Source organism: Macrobrachium rosenbergii, chromosome 8, assembly GCF_040412425.1.
Source record: "Macrobrachium rosenbergii isolate ZJJX-2024 chromosome 8, ASM4041242v1, whole genome shotgun sequence".
Classification (NCBI taxonomy): Eukaryota; Metazoa; Arthropoda; class Malacostraca; order Decapoda; family Palaemonidae; genus Macrobrachium; species Macrobrachium rosenbergii.
Window position 1 is genome coordinate 12,446,212 of NC_089748.1, and position 20,550 is coordinate 12,466,761.

At 37.5% G+C, this 20,550-nt stretch overlaps 1 protein-coding gene across 2 annotated transcripts in view; it reads right to left on the bottom strand.

The window, feature by feature from the left end:
- Window positions 1-20,550, bottom strand: part of LOC136840604 (leukotriene A-4 hydrolase) — a 168,366-nt gene that overhangs the window by 39,632 nt on the left and 108,184 nt on the right. Inside the window, exons 7-10 of one of the 2 annotated variants that reach the window (XM_067107288.1) lie at window positions 14,784-14,924; window positions 13,569-13,775; window positions 12,944-13,088; window positions 6,221-6,395 (exon numbers count right to left, since the gene is read on the bottom strand). In XM_067107288.1, the coding sequence (XP_066963389.1) occupies window positions 6,221-6,395; window positions 12,944-13,088; window positions 13,569-13,775; window positions 14,784-14,924 (668 nt within the window). Of the gene's footprint in view, window positions 1-6,220; window positions 6,396-12,943; window positions 13,089-13,568; window positions 13,776-13,839; window positions 14,047-14,783; window positions 14,925-20,550 lie in introns of both variants that reach the window. The other variant, XM_067107289.1, reaches the window with a different exon arrangement.

The following is a 20,550-nucleotide window of genomic DNA, read 5'->3' on the forward strand; positions in this document are numbered from 1 at the left end:
ACCTGCCTCGTAAATTCTTCGTCCTTTGCAGGTACGCTCTCAGAGCTCTTACCGGACAGAGGACTCTCTCTAACTCCTCACCTGCGATCTCTGCCAGATTCATAATCTCAAGGACTTGGGCCATGGTTGTGAAGGCCGTTCATTCTTAGCTAAAAACCCCAATTGTAGAGAGCAGATAGCTTTGTTGTTCCTAAAACCGACGGTTTTATTGAAGGCATGTACTTCACTGACTCTTTTAGCTGTCGCCAAGCAAACCAAAAATAGAGTCTTCATTGTGAAATCTTTAAATGAAATCTCTTGCAAAGGTTCGAACCTATCGGACATGAGGAACTTTAGGACCACGTCTAGGTTCCACGCTGGTGAGATCTGACTTTTCTCTTTGGTAGTCTCAAATGATCTGATAAGGTCTTGGAGATCCTTATTGGCAGACAAGTCCAAGTTTCTGTGTCTGAAGACCGCTGCCAACATGCTCCTGTATCCCTTAATAGTCGAGACTGAAAAGTTACGTCTCCTCTTAAGGTAAAGCAGAAAATCCGCTATCTGGGTCACAGAGGTACTGGACGAGGACACGGAGTTGTTTTTACACCAACCTCTAAAAATATCCCACTTGGATTGGTATACCCTGATGGTAGATGACCTCCTAGCTCTTGCGATCGCTCTAGCTGCCTCCTTCGAAAATCCTCTAGCTCTTTAAGTTTTTCGATAGTCTGAAGGCAGTTAGCTGTAGACCTTGGAGGTTTTGGTGATACCTTTCCAAGTGGGGTTGTTTGAGTAGATCTGGCCTTAGGGGCAGACTTCTCGGCGTGTCCACCATCCATTCCCGCACCTCTGTGAACCATTCTCTTGTTGGCCAAAGGGGACCACTAGAGTCATCCTGGCGTTCTCGTGGGACACGAACTTCTGAATGACTCTGTTTATGATCTTGAAGGGGGGAAAGGCGTAAACGTCCAGGTTGGACCAATTTAAAAGGAACGCATCTATGTGCATTGCCTCGGGGTCTGGCACAGGAGAGCAGCACGTCTCCATCCTCTTCGTTTGAGCTGTGGCGAAGAGGTCATGCATGGACGACCCCAAATCCGCCACAATTCTCTGCAGACATCTTGGTGAAGAGTCCATTCTGTTGCCAGGACTTGACCTTTCCTGCTCAGACTGTCTGCCCTCACATTTCTTTCCCCCTGAATGAAACGTGTCAACAATGTCACATTTTTCTCCTTGGCCCAGATAAGGAGTTGCCTCGACGTTTCGTACAGTGACCTGGAGTGGGTTCCTCCTTGTTTGTTGATGTAGGCCAACGCCGTCGTGTTGTCGGAGTTGACCTGTACGACCTTGTCTTGGACTGAGTGTTGTAACTCTTTGAGGGCTAAAAATATTGCAGTCAGCTCCTTTTGATTTATGTGGAGCTTCTCTTGCTCTCTGGTCCAGAATCCTGATACTTCCAACTTTCCCAATGTTGCTCCCCACCCCGAGTCCGACGCTGGGCCGGAGAACAAAACTAGGTCTGGGTTCTTCTGTTTTAATGAAAGGCCCTCCTGAAGCTTGACTGGGTCGTTTCCACCACTGAAGGCACTGTTTCATCGCCTCTGAAATGGGGATACACTCTTTCTCTAGCCCGTCTTCTCTGCTCCAATACCGATTGAGGTGGAATTGGAGTGGGCGAAGGTTTAGTCTTCCTAAGGAAACGAACTGTTCTAGCGAGGAAAGGGTCCCTAGCAGGCTCATCCATTCCCTCGCCGAGCACATCCGTTTCCCCAGAAAGTCCTTTAATTTTACCAAGGTCTGTTCCATCCTTGATGGTGACGGAAAAACCCGAAAATCCCGAGACTGAATCCTCATCCCTAGATACAGGATCTCTTGAGATGGGGTCAGATGTGACTTCTGCCTGTTTACCAGAAGTCCTAGTTCCTCTGATAAACAGATTGTCGTTTGAAGATCCTCCAGACAGCGATTGAAGGAAGGAGCTCTGAGAAGCCAGTCGTCCAGATACAGAGAGGCCCTGATGCCTCTCGTGTGCAGCATTCCCGCTACATTCGACATCAGTCTGGTGAATATTTGGGGCGCCGTGTTTAGGCCGAAGCAAAGAGCCCGAAACTGGAATACCTGTTCCTTGAAGACGAATCTCAGGTATTTCTTGAAGCCCGGGTGGATAGGAATGTGGAGATATGCGTCCTGAAGGTCCAAGGAAACCATCCAGTCGTGTTGTCTGACTGCCGCCAACACTGATTTTGTTGTTTCCATGGAAAACTTCGTCTTTTGTACAAAGGCGTTGAGGGCACTCACATCCAGTACTGGTCTCCAACCCCCCGAGCTCTTGGGAACCAGGAAAAGGCGGTTGTAGAATCCTGGCGAATCCAGATTTTGTATTTTCTCTATTGCGTTTTTCTGCAATAATAACGAAACTTGCTGTCGAATCGCCTGTGCCTTGGACTCGTCTCTGTATCTGGGAGACAGATCTATTGGTTTGTCTGCCAACGGGGGCTTTCTTAGGAAAGGGATTTTGTATCCATCCTTGAGTAGTTGAATGGACCAAGGATCCGCTCCTCTTTTCTCCCATACCTGCCAGAAGTTTAACAGCCTGGTACCTACCGCTGCCTGAAGGGGGGAACGTCAAGTCCTGTTTCTTCCTGTCTAGAGGCACTCCTTGCTGCAGATCTTCTACCCGCCCTCGAGGAACCTCTACCTGAGGGCCGACCACGAAAGGGCTGAGATCCCTGAAGCACAGAAGCCTCAGCCTTACTCTTTTTAGTCATGAAAGTCGTTGGTAAGACTTTCTTTGCTGTCTTCGATATAAGATCTTGTGTGGTTTTCTGAGCTAAGGAGGTAGAAATCTCTTTAACCAAGTCTTGAGGGAAGAGGTGAGAGGAAAAAGGGGCGTAAATTAATTCCGCTTTTGACTGGATGTGACCCCATTAGCTAGGAAAGAGCAAAGATGGGTCCTTTTCTTCAAGATTCCTGCTGAGAAAAGCGCCGCTAATTCGCTGGCACCGTCTCTGATTCCTTTATCCATACACGACATAAGATGTACAAATTCTTCTTTGTCGGTCGTGTTGAATAATCCCATCTTTCTTCCTAACGCCCCAGGCTCCAGTCCAGAAAGTTAAAGACCTCGAAGGCCCTAAAAATTCCTTTGAGGAGGTGGTCCAACTCTGATGTTGACCAACAAAACTTCGTTCTCCCCATGGCCACTCGGCGAGATGAATCAACAAGATTAGAAGTCTCTCGGGAAGAGGCAGGTATTCCAAGGCCGAACGATTCTCCCGTTTGATACCAAACGCTCGATCTTGAAGCTAGTTTGGCTGGAGGAAAAGCAAAGGCTGTCTTTCCTTGTTCTTTCTTTGAAAGCATCCATTCATTCATCATTTTGAGAGCTCTCTTGGACGAGCGGGACAAAACCATCTTCATAAAAGCTGACTCCTTAGGCGCCTTCCCAAGAGTAAATTCTGAAGGTGGGGAACGAGGAGCCGTCGAATAAAGTTTTCAGGAAAACCTCCAAAAAAAAGTTTCATAAGTTTTTGAAGTCTGATGAAAGTTGAAGGCCTTTACTATCTTCTTCTTCCGAAACTTGTTCGATCAGATCCACAGGAGACTGAGGGATATCATCAATCTCTTCTTCTGATTGACCAAAAACCAAAGAAGCGACTTCTTTCAAAGTATCACCTTGACGCTCGGCGTCCTGGTGTCCAGTCTCGTGACGTCTGGTGTCTTCGTGACGCCTGGCGTCCTGGCGTCCAGATTCTTGACGTCTGGCGTCCTGGCGACCAAGATCTTGACGCCTGGCGCCCCTGGCGTCCATCCTCTTGAGCTACTCGGGCGTCCTGGCGTCCAGACTTCTGACAATCATTGTTCCGTCAAACCTTAAGGTCGCTTGAGAACTGGCGCCTGTGCGACATCTGTCAAAGCTTCCTCAGGCTGACGTAAAATGATTGAGGTTTCTTGAATAGGCGAAACATTTTTCTCACGTTCGCTGTCCCGCCGCACCCTGAAGTCACTTGAGAGCTGGCCGCCTGTGCGACATCGGTCAAAAGTTTCCTCAGGGCGACGTACAGCCATCGGTGGACAAACGTCTGCATCCGTCTTTTCTGCAGGCTGAAAGACTTGCATCAGGGAAGAGAGTTTCCGTTGCATGTCCTGAATTAGACTGATCTGCGGAGCTACCTGTTGCTGGGGATCGACATGGGGAGCCGCAATATCAACTACTAATTCATTTTCATCGATGCGACGTTGGAAATGAAGTTTCGGGCGACGCCTCGGTCTTATTTCGTCATCAGCGGAAGCAGACGACGCCCGATGCGACAACAAACGCGTCTGCTTTTCACTGGAGAGCAATTGTCCGAACTAAGAGGGAACGCTCTGGGCTGCTCAGTGACTACATCCCGGAGTAGGAAGTGTCAAATCCCGACGCCGCTCCACGAAGGAAGTTTCTTTTGAGGGGTCGATAAGGTCGTATGGCGCCAGTCCCTTCTAGTAACAGCGTCCTCCGACGAGGATGAAAACACTTTAACCTCGCCTTTCCTATGGCGAGGGTGAGCGTCCTGGGAAGCGTCAACAGGTACGCCGAGGGGGACGACTTCTTTCGGTAGCTAAAGCCTCTCGCCTCCCTTCGTCTGTCGACATTCCTTCTCACAGGGGTTGGTGAGCTTGGAAGAGGTCTAGGACTAGGAGCACGACAGGACCGAGCAACCGCACCCTCCACAACACTTGCACTCTTATTTTTCTCATTAGCACTTGAATGTTTCAGATCTCTGACATTCGACCATAAATCTTCTCTGTCTCTTGCGAGGATTCTACCTTTTGTCCAAGGGTTTGAATGGCCGTCATCATGTCCTTGAAGGTTGGTTCCTTATCAGTATCAGTGGGGGGTTCTGGGACTACCACTACTGGGGAATGAATAATAGGATTGATATGAGGAGAATCTTCAATTCCCTGACTATCTCTAGAAGAGCGAGATTTACTACTCCCGGCTCTTCTGATCCTATCCCTTTCAAGCTTAGAAACATATCGGTAGTAATCCATCCACTCTCTTTCTGATAAACCAAAACATTCATCACATCTATCCTTTAACTCGCAATTTTTCCCTCTGCATTTTACACAAATAGAGTGGGGATCCAACGCGGCTTTAGCAAGCCGGGTTTTACACCCCCTCACACACATTCTCACACTCGAAGCAGAGTCAGACATCTTGGAAAGTGAAAAAATCGTAAGAAAAATCCAAAGCGAGCAAAGGTCAAAATCAACAATATCTAACAAATCCAGAAAATCCAAATCAAATCCAAAAACGAAATAAAGCCAAAGCCAAAGTGTACTTCACCAAAACTCTGTGAAAATCACGGGCCAAACGAGCAAAATTCTTAACGATGCAACCGGTATGGCGGCAGGGAAGATCTGAGGAACAGTTGGAATGGTTCAAGGTACCTGGGTAGAGGGCGCACTAGTGGTACACCTGACTACCCATCGGCGATTGCGCGAGTTTTGAAATTCTGCCGTGGCGTCAGGGACTTAAGCTATATATATAACTACCAGGTAAGTCAGATGTTTAAAAATATGGTTACAAGAATCTACTCAACTCCTAACAAGCTCTGGCATTCCCAATCTATTGCAACAAATTTCTAGCGATCCATCCAGTTTTTTCATTACATAACAAAGCATGGTTACTAATTTGCCTACGCATCTAAAGCTGCTATTCAAGAATTCTCTGAATGATGTTAGCTTTTAAGGTCAGTGCAAATGTTATGTGCACATCTTATATCATATTAGTTCCAAAAACTTAGGGTAGATGGCAAATTCATGGAAGAAAGATTTTATACAAAACACCTACAACATATTGCTGTGCAGTAACTTTTAGCTGAAATTAGATGTAAACAGTACACTAATTACAAATCTAACAATAAGGCTTATGCTACGCTAACTCAGACCTTACTTGAATCCACACATTTACTAAAAAGAAATCTTTTAATCTTAAACAAAAAACTTTCAGCACATTTAATACAACACAGTAACTTTTAACTGCAATTGGTCTAGCTGTAATAACTAAACAACTCCACTTATTTTCTGTACAGTACATTCCATTAAAATATCAAAGTTTAGCATAAACCTTCCTGAATCTACACCTTTACTCCACAAATTTTAGCTCAACATTACATGAATTTTTGATCCTACACAATACTATTCAATACTATTTCTTAATGAAATTCACTTATCTATTTAATGATTTTGCTATACTCACTCAGGTTTACGAGGAGGCATTCCTGGAGTATGCCACCACATATCCCAGTCAACCTTTTCTAAGACAGTTTTCTTATCAGCAAAATATTCCACAAGGAAATCCTTGAACTTGTCTGATGTAATGGATTTGAACTTAAATTTATCCAAGTAAGCTCTCAAGAAGGGTTCAAATTCACCTGCACAAGAAAGAAAAACAAGTTTTAAAAACAAAATATAATTTTCTCACAGACTCGTTGAGCTTCCAAAAAATCAAGTCAGAAAGTAGAGGCTAACTACTGTATCAAACAGGATTGTAAATCTGATAAGACAATTTCATTTTGACAGCCATCACATTTCTATGTGCAAAGTACGTCTAATGTGCTGCTTTTCATTATCAGAGCAGACCTTCAAAGCCAGTCATACTTGGTGTGGTATTTAATTTTATAAAATGTTTTAATCAAGCAGGTATTGTCAATAACTGTTGAATTGGACTAACATTTGCTGCAACTATATGACAGTAGTGTGTTTAACCCTTTAACGCCGACTGGATGTATTTTACGTCGACAAAAGTCGTCTGTCGGATGCCAAGTGGACGTAAAATATGTTGACTACAAAAAGTTTTTTTAAATATTCGCGGAAAAATACTTATAGGCCTCGTTTGCAAAAAATTTTAAATCACGCACCTTGAGGGATACTGGGAGTTCATGGATCACGCTGTTGTTTTGTTCACAAGCGTGACCCAGCTGCGCATGCGCGAATTTATTTCTTATCCCAAAAGGAAGCATCAGCTAACTCTGCTGAAAATCTCAGAAATTCTTTAGTCACTTTGTCGTAATTTTTGCACCGTTTTCTATTAGCCTTTACATAAAGTTTTATATATGAAAATGTGTGCAATTTCATGTAGAATACAACAAAAAATAACTCATGGTTGTAGCTTTTAACAATTTTTACATAATTTCATATAAATCACGATGTGCCAAAATTTCAACCTTCGGTCAACTTTGACTCGACCAAAATGGTTGCAAAATGCAATTGTATGCTAAAACTCTTACATTCTAGTAATACTCAATCATTTACCTTCATTTTGCAACAAACGTGAAGTCTCTAGCACAATATTTCAATTTATGGTGAATTTTTGAAAAAAACTTTTTCCTTACCTCCGCACTCACTCTGCTGAAAATCTCAGAAATTCTTTAGTCACTTTGTTGTAATTTTTGCACGGTTTTGTATTAGCCGTTACATAAAGTTTTATATATGAAAATGTGTGCAATTTTATGTAGAATACAACAAAAAATAACTCATGGTTGTAGCTTTTATCAATTTTGACATATTTTCATATGAATCACAATAAGTGCCAAAATTTCAACCTTCGGTCAACTTTGACTCGACCAAAATGGTCGAAAAATGCAATTGTATGCTAAAACTCTTACATTCTAGTAATATTCAATCATTTACCTTCATTTTGCAACAAACGAGAAGTCTCTAGCACAATATTTCGATTTATGGTGAATTTTTTAAGAAAACTTTTTCCTTAGGTCCGCGTGCGCTAACTCTGCTGAAAATCTCAGGATTTCTTTAGTCATTTTGTCGTAATTTTTGCACCGTTTTCTATTAGCTGTTACATAATGTTTTATATATTAAAATGTGCACAATTTCATGCAGAATACAAAAAACTAATTCATAGTTGTAGCTTTTATCAGTTTTGACATATTTTCATATAAATCATTTTAAGTGCCAAAATTTCAACCTTCAGTCAACTTTGACTCAACCGAAATGGTTGAAAAATGCAATTGTAAGCTAAAACTCTTACATTCTAGTAATATTCAATTATTTACCTTCATTTTGCAACAAACGAGAAGTCTCTAGCACAATATTTCGATTTATGAAGAATTTTTAAAAAACTTTTTCCTTACCTCCGCGCACGCTAACTGCTGAAAATCTCAGAATTTCTTTAGTCACATTGTCATAATTTTTGCACCATTTTATATTAGCCATTACATAAAGTTTTATATATGAAATGTGCACAATTTCATGTAGAATACAACAAAAAATAACTCATAGTTGTAGCTTTTATCAGTTTTGAAATATTTTCATATAAATAACAATAAGTGCAGAAATTTCAACCTTCGGTCAACTTTGACTCGACTGAAATGGTAAAAAAATGCAATTGTAAGCTAAAACTCTTACATCCTAGTAATATTCAATCATTTACCTTCATTCCGCAAAAGTGGGAAGTCTCTAGCAAAATATTTCGATTTATGGTGAATTTTTGAAAAAAACTTTTTTTTACGTCTGTGCATTATGAATTCATGCATCATTTTATGATAATATTTTCTCTGTGTTGCTTTGATCGTTTTACAATTTGTTATATACCAAAATCATAGCAATTTAGTGTATAATACAACGAAAAAAAAAAATAGCTCATTAGCTTTAATTGTTTTGCTCACAGCGTGATTTGTATACAATTATATATAAAATTTTTTCGCTCTGCCATATATTCCAATATTTATATATGATTATATTTTTTTCATTTCTCTTGGTTGCATACTAAACTTCAGGCAATGAGAAAAAAGGAGCCAAAAATGAATTCTTAATCTTAAAAACTAAGCATGCTGTGATTTTTTTGAAAAAACTTTCTTTCCGCTTCGGCGCTAACTCCCAAACCCCACCAGCATACGGCAGACACTGTTGTAAATAGAGGCTCAGCGTTTAAGGGTTAAGCAAGGGCACACTACTTGACCATACCATTTGCATTTGTCTGTGTTCTAGTTTATCACTGCTGAAAATTCTTTCCCACATTTTCATCCTAATCACTGGATGTTAATTACTGTATCTGATGACATATAATGGCTTAAAAAACATCATTAGGGACTTATATGCAGAGCTGAGGAATATGGTAAGCTAATGTTTACCAAGATGCTGTATACTATGAGTACTTGTACCCAACCTAACTCTATTGTAATATTATTTAGTCTAATCCCATAATTTTTGTTATTACTATTATTTTAATTGGAATATTACCTACAATACTAATTGTTGTAAAAATTGAGGGGCGTGCCAATATCCCAGTATAACAGGAATCCTTTTTACAGTTTTTCTGAAAGTGATGAATTTAAACCTGTGGGAAGTCCTACATACCAACATCTACTCAATCTAGCATGAAACCTGAATGAAGCAATTAAATTCCTTTGCCAGCATGGATTATTGGGTGATTTTTCCTGGCCATGTGCACAATGCACTATTTGAAACATGCCCTATGTGAAGGATGGGGCCAGCAACCATACTGGCCTGCCTATCTTTGCTTGGAGATGTAACAATTGAAAGTGCAGAGAGATGAATGAAATTATCTATGACATAGCTTGTTCAAAGTTATCAAAGGTCAAGATAGTAATATAATACAGTACTGTATTTTGTAAATAAACTGCCGCAACATCTGGTGCAACATTGCTTCCACCAGACAGGCCATGAAACTGTAGATTGGTACACTATCTGCCATGACACCTGCTGTGAAATCTTGACTGCCAACAATAAGAGAACTGGTGGTCCTACTCATATTGCTGAGGTTGACTTGAGAAAATTCGGCAAACAGAAACATAACCATTACCTATAAGGCTGACAGATTTTGGGTGTTTAGTGGCGGTGATCAACAAACACTGCTCCAACTTACTTCCAGACCCCATGAATGTAACTGACGTTTGGAAGTCATACAACAAAGTCCTGGACCACTTTTTCCAGCATAATGTTATCAATCACAGTACAGTATTAGCTTTGTTAGCCCTAGCAACACAAGTGTATGCATGAATACTTAAGAGTTGCAGTGGCATGTTCTCAAATGGAGTGACTTGCATAAACACGGTACATAAAAAGAACTGTTCATGTCCATTTCAGGTGTTTCTAGAATTGTGTTTATCTGCTCAGAAGTCGCCAAACACCACCTGCTGAAGATTGCTATCCTCCCAACAGAAAACAATACAACCTGAGTCTTAATACAGCTTTATCAGGCTTATATTTTTCAATGAAACTGCACCTCCTCTAATTTTGTGTAAGTCTTTTATTGTTAATGAACTAAGGACATCCTTCCTTCCCTTCCCCCTCCTCTAAAGACACCTCCTCAGCTGCTGTCTGTTGCTACTACCTCTGTAGGTTCTTAGGTCCTCCATGATAAGCTCTGCCTTGTGCTTCTACAATAACTCCTCCACATCATCATCATTATCCTTTATGCCCATAGACTTGCTGAGAGACATAATATCCTCCACAATGGCCCCAGGATCAAGGCCGCTGAAGTCCTTTTTCTGTTGCACCATCTGGCCACAATTTCCTTAAGGTAGAGTTCAAGGTCATGTAAGAGACTCCCCTCTGGCTTTTTCTTTTAGGCTGATATAATGGAGGATGTTGAAATGGTTCTCCCAGAACTCTCTGAGGGTCAGCTCTGCAACAGAAGTGACATCAAAGCACCTCTGAAATATTGCTTTGATGTAGAGTTGCTTAAAATCAGAGATGACCTGTTGGTCCAAAGCCTGGATGAGAGTAGTTATGTTAGGGGGCATGAGCCTCACCCTTACTACAAAAACTCAGCCTCCAAGCCTGGAGGATCAACAGGAGCATTGTCCATCACAAGATGGACCTTCAGAGACAATTGTTTCTCCTTGAGCTATTTCCTGACACCAGGACTAACCACTTCATTCGTCCACTCAACAAAAAATTGCCTGATTACCCCAGCTTTATTATGAGCTCCTTGTGTTCTCTGAGTGGTAGGCAAACAAAAGCTCCAGTTTTAAATGCCCACTTGCATTCCTAAAGAGTAAAAGAGTTAGCCAGTCCTTCATTGGCTTGTGCCCTGGCACTGACTACTCTTCTTGGGTGACGTAGGTGTTGTTTGGCTTTTCTCCTAAAATAGGCTCATCTTACTACAAGTGAGCACTTGTTGGGGGCAAAACTACATAGTCCTTGACCTCGACTACATATTTCTCAGCAGCATTTTTATCAGAATTGGCAGCCACCCCATTCGGTGTTGTGCGTATGCCACCTCTCCTCTTGAATGTCTCAAACTAGCCATGACTGGCTTTTAATTCTTGAGTGCCACCTGTATAAGCATTAGTTCCAGCAGTGGTTTTCAACAGATTACCATGCAGTAGTCTTGGTTTTTCACATGAGATGGCCTCAGAAACACTGTCATTAACTAATTTTTTCAATTATCCAAATTAACAACTTCATCTCTTCAACTGTCTAAAGATTTTCACTCCCTTAGCAACATCAGCTGCTTTTTGTTTTATCATGGAAGTTGTTGTTGTTTAGGCACCCAAAACTCCTTTGACAGATCAACCGTGCAAGTAACATTTTAAAATTTTCCTATTATTTTCTTCTGACTCTCTATTGTTTTCTTTCTCTTTGCCTTGCTGGAATCTGTAGTCTTCTTAGGGGCCATGCTGACTTCCATAGTTGCACTAGAATTGCCAAAAAGATACAAGTGAGTTATGTGGAACCAAGCACTTTCCCTTTGTTTCAGCTGGAAACCACACACATTTGACACTTACTCCCATACATGTTCTAGCCAGTAGCCAGTCTTCTTTGTCCATCCACAAGCTGAGGAAACATCTGCTGACAGGCAGTTTTCCTTGGACAAAACACTGATTCATCCAAAAGTGGAGATGTCTGCTAACCAAGGTTCCACTGTATTTTCTTAATTTTGGAATTCCATGACCTTACATTTACAGAATTAAGTATTCCATTGCCTATGAGCTTAAACCTAGTGTTGCTCCCTTTCACATAAACAGTATTTATGTAAAGATTCTTTAACCCTTTTGCTGCGAGCCTGTTATTGCCACTAGAGAAGAGCTTAGTGTCCTGCTTAATCGTACAACTGTCTAATTTTCTCCCTTTTATATTTGTACTTCAATAGCTTGCCATTTTCATTACCTTTATAATATTGCATTGTACCATTGTTATTAAAATGTTTTATTATATTAGTGATAAAATTTGTGAATATAGGTAATTATTCAAATACTGAATTATAGTTTTTATTAGTAATTAATTTTTTGCAATATCTCTCAAAGCATGGAGTAAAGTAATGCCATTTCTATTATTCAGTTTGAAAATCCTTCTTACAAACCTTGAACATGTGCTCATGGCCAAAAATTTCACCTGGAAAAGTCTCAAAAAAAAAAAAAAACCCACAGACCTGGCATTCTGTAGAAAATGTGAATTTACTATCTCCAATATTTCAGAGCACCAATTTTTTTATGAACTGAATCTTCAACGGTCTTCCATTTGCAAATTTTATCACATTTTCTTTGTTTACTCACACCACCTTTGGTGCTTGACAAATCTGCTCCCTCCTCTGTCACTTTCTCTGATTCATGATCATCTCTTATAAAACCTGAAGTCAAAAAATCATGTGAAGTAGGTTTGTCTATAACTACGATATAATAAATATCACCACAATCGCTACTGCCGCCATCAGAACTGATAGTTCAGGCCTACTATTATCACTTCATCATTGAAACCCCCTACCTACAAGGTATTTTCATAGTTAATGAAGGTCTACCCCTTGTTCTGAGACTATCCTGTAAGTTGGAAATCAAATGTTGCCATTTGTTGCTAGAATATAGACAAAAGTTCCCTAAAATGATGAGGGAAACACCAAAAGAATTGTGACTGAGGAAATCAGTCCCACACAGTGAAGTGGTTGACCCAACTTGATTTCAAGGCTTAAAAGTTCACAAAACAAAACAAACACTATACATACCAGGCCCACCCACAAGTGACTCAAGGTACCAGAGGAAAGTGTGTCCTTTTTCATAAGGCACTGTGGAAAATGCATCATCTGGATCTACTCCTGTCAGGTCTGGGATCAAGCAAGTTAATGGATCCTTTTCTCCTCTTGCCTGGATCTGGAGGTAAGAAGAATCAACAATTCTTGTTTCAATTTTCTATTATCTTTAATGTTACTAATATGAGAAGCTAAATTAAACTTCTAAAATCTGTCTTTCAAATCAAAGTAAATTATATCCCTTGTAAGATCTAATTTTCAAGAAGGTGGTCCATTTACCTTTGCTATATGAATAGGGGAATAATCCATAGTATAATAAAGGATGATTAATAACTACATCAAACCATTTAGTTAAAAACCAAAATAACAAGGTAAATCTTCATCAAATACCAGCACAATGCTTCAGAAAATAAACCTATTTGTCTTTAACATAAATGGTAACCAAACTTAAGTTTAAAATTTACAATTTGAATTCAAAAAGACCAAACAAAAGGCTGAGTAATATTTGCATTTCAAAAAAAGAATGTTTTCACATTCACACTTCTTAGGAGAGCTGCATAAAGTTAGCTTTTATTCTTAATCTAACCCATAGGTGACTCACACAATCAGTCAAATCCTTCCATCCTCCTAGGGCAGAGAAGTCTCTATGTAGCTTTCCATGCAAACGACCTTCAATCTTACGTTGCACAAACATTGTGAAGCCTTCATTCAACCAGAAGTGTTCCCACTGGGAATTTGTAATTAAATTACCCGTCCAAGAATGGGATATCTCATGGATGACTACATCAGCCAGTGAGCGATCTCCTGCCTGCAGAGGACAAAAGGATGTCACAGTAAAATTGACAAAAAAAGTTAGAGAAAAAAGTACTTACACATTCTGTTAGGCCATTCCATCCACCTATAGCAGAAAAAGATCTGGCATTAATGCCCTTAAGTTCTCCAACAATTTTCCTTTCAATAAACTTTGTAAAACCTTCATTGAGCCAGAAATGTTCCCAGTTTGCATTAGTGACCAAATTTCCAGTCCAGCTGTGTGTTATTTCATGAACTACAACATCAGCCAAAGATCTGTCACCTGCCTAGTAATGAAGAGCAAGGAAGAAATAATGATTGATATATTCATACAGTAATTTCTCATTTTTTTCAGTTCAGAGAAGTAGCACTTACAGTAATAGACAAATTTTAACATACTGTTTGAAGGCAGACAATTACCAAGAATGTACACAGCATGTGTCCAAACTTTTATTACTGTGGGACTTTTCAATGATATATTATTAATTTTGTTGTTGCTTTCAATAATGATATTACTATTACTTGTTCTGTAGTATTTGTGCATCCAAGTCAGCAAAGGAGTATAAGCACTGTCAATTATTGTTTTCACTAATGATATTTATATATTTACTGAAAACACTCCATCTTTCAAAGATAGTAGTATGCGAGTGCCCTTCCGTGACAACAAAATAACAGGCTTCTGCTTATTCTGCAATACAGCTGCACAACAACAATAAAAGTTTTCTGACTGAAAAGTATTTTTTTTTCTCGAAATTTATCATGTTACAACAAAAGTTTTTACCGAGTGTCGTAGCTAAGAATATAAACAAAAGGCACGAATCTTCTATTCTGGGTATTAAAAATTTCCTATACTGTACAAAACTATTATACCATGCCATTTAAGAAACAGAATCTACCATTAATCAACTAAGGAAAAGTAAGTAACATAACACACCCTAAAAGAGGTTATGGCAAAATTGAGGTTTTTTCTATTTAATAAGAATGGAAAGAGTAACAAAAATGAAACTTGTGTTTCTAAACTTACCAATAAAGTAGGAGTGACAAAGGTAAGACAAGGGTTTTCCATTCCACCATATGGGAAACTTGGTGGCAGGATGAGTAAGTCATACTGGCCCCATACATATTCTCCACAAAGTGACTCCGCAGTTGCCAACATCTGTTCTGTCTGCATAAATATTTAAATGGTATATCAATGACATGACAAGAAATTAGAGTACTAAATTTAATGTACAGCATTTTGAAGAGTACAACAAAACTATTATACAAATACTACTTAGATTTAGAATCAGTCTATACTTCTGCTTTTCCTCTTCAGATAGGTTTCTCAGAAATAAAAAAAAAGATAATTCATATTTACTGACATTTACTTCTTATAGTTGATGGACTGTTTCCCTCACATATTGGAAGCTTGTTCAGGATTAAATTACAAATTATATAATATATATACATACATATATATATATATATATATATATATATATATATATATATATATATATATATATATATATATATATATATATATATATATATACATACATATATACATACATACATACATACATACATACATACATACATTCATATATATATATATATATATATATATATATATATATATATATATATATATATATATATATATATATATATATATATATATATATATATATATATATATATATATATATATATATATATATGTACTTCTAGAAAGTTGGATGCATAGTATAAACAGGAGGATGAAAAGGTGATGCATTTTCAGCCAACATTTCTAAGAATGGCTTCATTATCAGGGCTAAAATACAGTAGGAATAGCAGTTAAAATCAACACATATGACTGTAAAAATCATTAATGTTAACAAATAGATACTAAAAACAGGAAGATAGGTAAAACCAATCTAATGCTTGAAAATATGAGGCACCAAAAGAACAAAGAAGCATCTAAGATATAAACAGAGGGGCAGGAGAAGACCTGTTGTTCAGTGAAGGAACCAGTTGTTTGATGGTTAAAGACTTGAGGATATGGAGAGAGGTTTCATCACCATCTTGCCCTACAATTTCAAAATTGTCATAGGAAATACAAAATTTACACTGTTTAGTATTTTTCCTTATGTTGGAAAACTTCATACTCAAAGTACAGCCTGTTTTCTGGCCGATGCCACGATGAGAATTGATTCACACTTCCAGTATCTTTTGGTGGATTCAATATAAGTCATGAGATTACATCTCGGGCAAGTATACTTATAAACCACTATAGAAATCAAAGTTGAGAAGTGTCTTTAAATTCAAAAAGTGATCCAATTGTTCTTGGATTCCTTAGACCCAGTTTAGGATTAAGACAAAAGGATTTCTTTAAAATTTATTTTAATGTAGTTAAAATCATGACTCATTTGCAAAAGGCAGAGAAGCATAAAAATCAAGTTTTGGTACTGTAGTTGCATGAATTTTTGGCTGAAACTTGCTATCCAAAAATTTCTTGAGACACTTTTCAAATAAAAGTTTAGGATAGCAGTTACTTTGAAAATATTTCCTAAGGAACTCAACCTCATTATGAAAAGAATGCTAGTCTGATGAGAGTGAAAAGGATCTGTGCAATAGTATAGAAATACTGTTTAATTTAAAATTATGAAAACATGAACTTTGAAAGTCAGAGCCAAGATCAGGAATCCGATAACAATTGGATCACTGTTTAAATTTAAAGACACTATTTCCAGTCCTATGCATTCTGTGGTGGTTTATAAGTATACTTGCCTGAGATGTAATCTCAGGACTTATATCAGATCCATCAAATGAATGCTGAAAGTGGAAATTGATTCTCACTGTGGCGTCAGCCATAGAACAGGATTGTACTTGAGTAAGAAGGAGTTTTACAACATAAGGGAACATACTAAACAGTGTAAATCTTTTATTTCCTATGACAATTTTGAAATCGTAGAGCAAGCTAATGGTGATACCTCTCTCCATATTTTCAAGTCTTTAACCATCAAACAACTGGTTCCATAACTCCACAGTCAATCTTCTTCTGCCCCTCTGTTTATAGCTTAAGATGTTTCTTCATTCTTTCGGTGCCCTTCTTGGCCACTCAGTTTTTATATTTTGAGGGATTAGGTTGGTTTTCACTTTATGTTTCTGTTTTAAATATCTATATTTTTAACATTAGTGATTTTTACTAAGTCATATGTTTTGATTTTAATTGTTTTCACTTTTGCATTTTAGCCCTGATGATAAAGCCATGCTTTAAAATGTTGGCTAGCAAGGATTTTCATAAGTTTGGTAAAAATGCTAATACATACAGTAAATGCTTATTTCTAGAGTTTAAACCCTAAATATGACAAAATCATGCTCCCAAAGCACTTTAATTTCATTTAAAAGCTTAATACCATACTGTAATTCATATTTTATTACAGTACCATGGGAGAGAGAGAGAGAGAGAGAGAGAGATGGGGGGCTGCTTACATTAATATCTCTTGAAATTATTAATGAATTATTAGAGAGAGAGAGAGAGAGAGAGAGAGAGAGAGAGAGAGAGAGAGAGAGAGAGAGAGAGAGAGAGAGAGAGAGAGAGAGAGAGAGAGAGAGAGAGAGAGAGAGAGAGAGATTTTTCAGTAACCTTTGTAGCAGTACATATTTTATTTGATAATGAGTGGGCAACATATTTGACCATCGAATGGGCAACATTTTCTACCCTTAGCAGTCAATATGTCAAGAATCAAGTTAGGTTACATCCCCCCCTCACTCCAAAGCTTCAGAGAAGACAGGGAATCCATATGTATTCTTTCAAAATTTTACACAATTTACTACAGAAATACATAAATGTAATTATAGCATGGAAAATATGAAAAAATTAATAATAAAGTAATGTCACATTTATCTATAAAACTACAGTATACAAAACAAATACAGTAAACATATGTGTTACATATACATAAAAAATCTCGCTCTTACCTCAGTGAGAGAGAGAGAGAGAGAGAGAGAGAGAGAGAGAGAGAGAGAGAGAGAGAACAAAAATACAACTTATACGTCAAAGCAAATATTTAAGTACCAGAGAGAGAGAGAGATGTTTACATCGACAGCTGCTTTGTGATTTTAGTATCATACAGTATTTACGTAGTACAAAAATAAAAATAATACAAATTTTTCATACCAAATTTACACATACAAGCATGAAAACTTGTAAATTACAACAAACAAAAATTAAACATAACCACTTAGGCAGGGTTTCTCAAGGATTTTGCAAATGTCGCGGGTCTGTAAAAAAAATTGCATGTGCCAATTAGTTTGGTTCCAATGAAAAGTTCGTGTCTGTGAATTCATGCAACTTGAAGCTTGTACGACTGAGGTATTACTGTGTGTATGTATGTATATATATATATATATATATATATATATATATATATATATATATATATATATATATATATATATATATATATATATTATATATATATACAGTAATACTCGATCTTACAAGCTTCAAGTTTGCATGATTATATATATATATATATATATATATATATATATATATATATATATATATATATATATATATATATATATATATATATATATATATATATATATATATATATCAATGTTGTTTACAAGTATACTTGCCCCACGTGTAACCAGGGGACTTATGTTGGCTGCTCCAAAGGACTGCTGAGGGTACGCATAGATGGCCCTAAAGGAGTTAGCTTCCGAACCGGGAGCAGATTGTCCAACCCAGAACAATCCAACATAAGGAACCCTTCCAAATTATGCAAAACATCCATAGACAACAAAGACTTTCGAATAATAGGACAAGCACAGAAAGATAGTGACTTAACAACCTTAGAGTCCATAATGATAAAATTAACAGTTCCATCACTGAACACCCAAACATCATCTACTCAGCTGTTTATTGCTTGATGGTCCTATCTGTCTTATCATTACCTTGTTTTCTTCTTTTTATCTATTTTTGTTTTAATTTGAGTTGAAAAAATCTGGTATCAAGCCATTTCATGTTATTAGCAAGCCCAACATCACTCAGCAACAGAGAGAAGACAGTGCATGGTTTTGTGGTTCATTTCTTGAAGATTGGGATGACGCTGACTTTCTCCATGTTGCCGCATCAGATGAATTCTTCATTTACACAGTCAGGAAGCCAAATCATAAAAATGACGTCATTTGGGCTGCAAAGGTGGATGACATCAGCGATAACGTGCGCTATTGCCAAGTTGTGAAATTTCCTGAAAGTTTGGGAATTTTTCTCTGTTTCACAGCCAAACAGTTAATGTGGATCATCAAAGAAAAAGGACAGTCATGGAATGGCGAATACTTCAGAGAAATTGTGATTACTGGTGGAGTATTTCCTTTCCTCAAAGATCCTGAAAATGTATTATCTGTTGCAGAAGTCACATTTTTGCATGATAAGGCACCATGTTCCAAGGCTCTTCAGACACAGGAGTTGCTTAGAAACAGTGGTATCGATTTCTTCTCGTCAAGTGAATTTCCAGGTAGCTCCCCTGACCTTAATGTGTGTGAAAACATTGGTAGTATTTTAAAGGATCGTGTTGAAGCGTGAACAGTGAACTACGATGTTATACCAAGCCTCGACGACCTGCGAAGAGAGGTGACCGAAGTGCTCAGGGAAATGGAGTTTGAGTCTCAGCTTTTTTGCAATTTGTTGAAATCAGACCCCTCAAGAATGCAGGCTGTGGTACAGGCAGATGGAGGCCACACAAAATATTAAATACTCAGAGAGAAACTTAAACACCTGTTCTGAATTACTTTTGTTTTTGTCCATATCAATTTTAGTTTATGCTGTAGAGGGGGGGCTCTAAATTTGAAACACCCTGTATATCTATATATAATTTATATATATCTATATATATACAGTATATATCTACATATACATCTATATATACAGATATATATCTATATATATTATATATCTATATATAGATTTGCATATATACATATCTATATAAATATATCTATATATAGATAATATACACACACACACACACACACACACACACACATATATATATATATATATATATATATATATATATATATATATATATATATATATATATATATATATATATATATATATATATATATATATATATATATATATATATGGATATGTATATATAGATATATATAGATATAGATAGATATATATACAGAGACAGATATATATATATACAGATATACAGTAATACCCCGAACTTGCGTGATTCGTTGTGGGAATTCACATACACACAAACTTTTCATTGGAACCTAACTAATTGTCATACATGAGTTTTTCACAGACACGTGAACCTTTGCGAATACTGAGAAACCCTGCAAAAGTGTTTATGTTTAATATTTTATGTAATTTATGAGTTTTCAAGCTTTTATGTGTAAACTGAATAACATTAACCCTTAAACGCCAAGCCTCTATTTACAAAAGTGTCTGCCGTATGCCGGCGGCGTTCTGGAGTTAGTGCCGAAGCGGAAAAAAAGTTTTTTAAAAAAATCACAGCACGCTTAGTTTTTAAGATTAAGAGTTCATTTTTGGCTCATTTGTCATTGCCTGAAGTTTAGTATGCAACCATCACAAATGAAAAAGAAATATCATTATCATATATAAATATTGAAATATATGACAGCGCGAAAAAAATATTTCATATATAATTGTATACAAATTGCGCTGTGAGCAAAACGGTTAAAGCTAATGAGTTATTTTTTTCTTTGTATTGTACACTAAATTGCGATTATTTTGGTATATAACAAATTGTAAAACGATCAAAGCAACA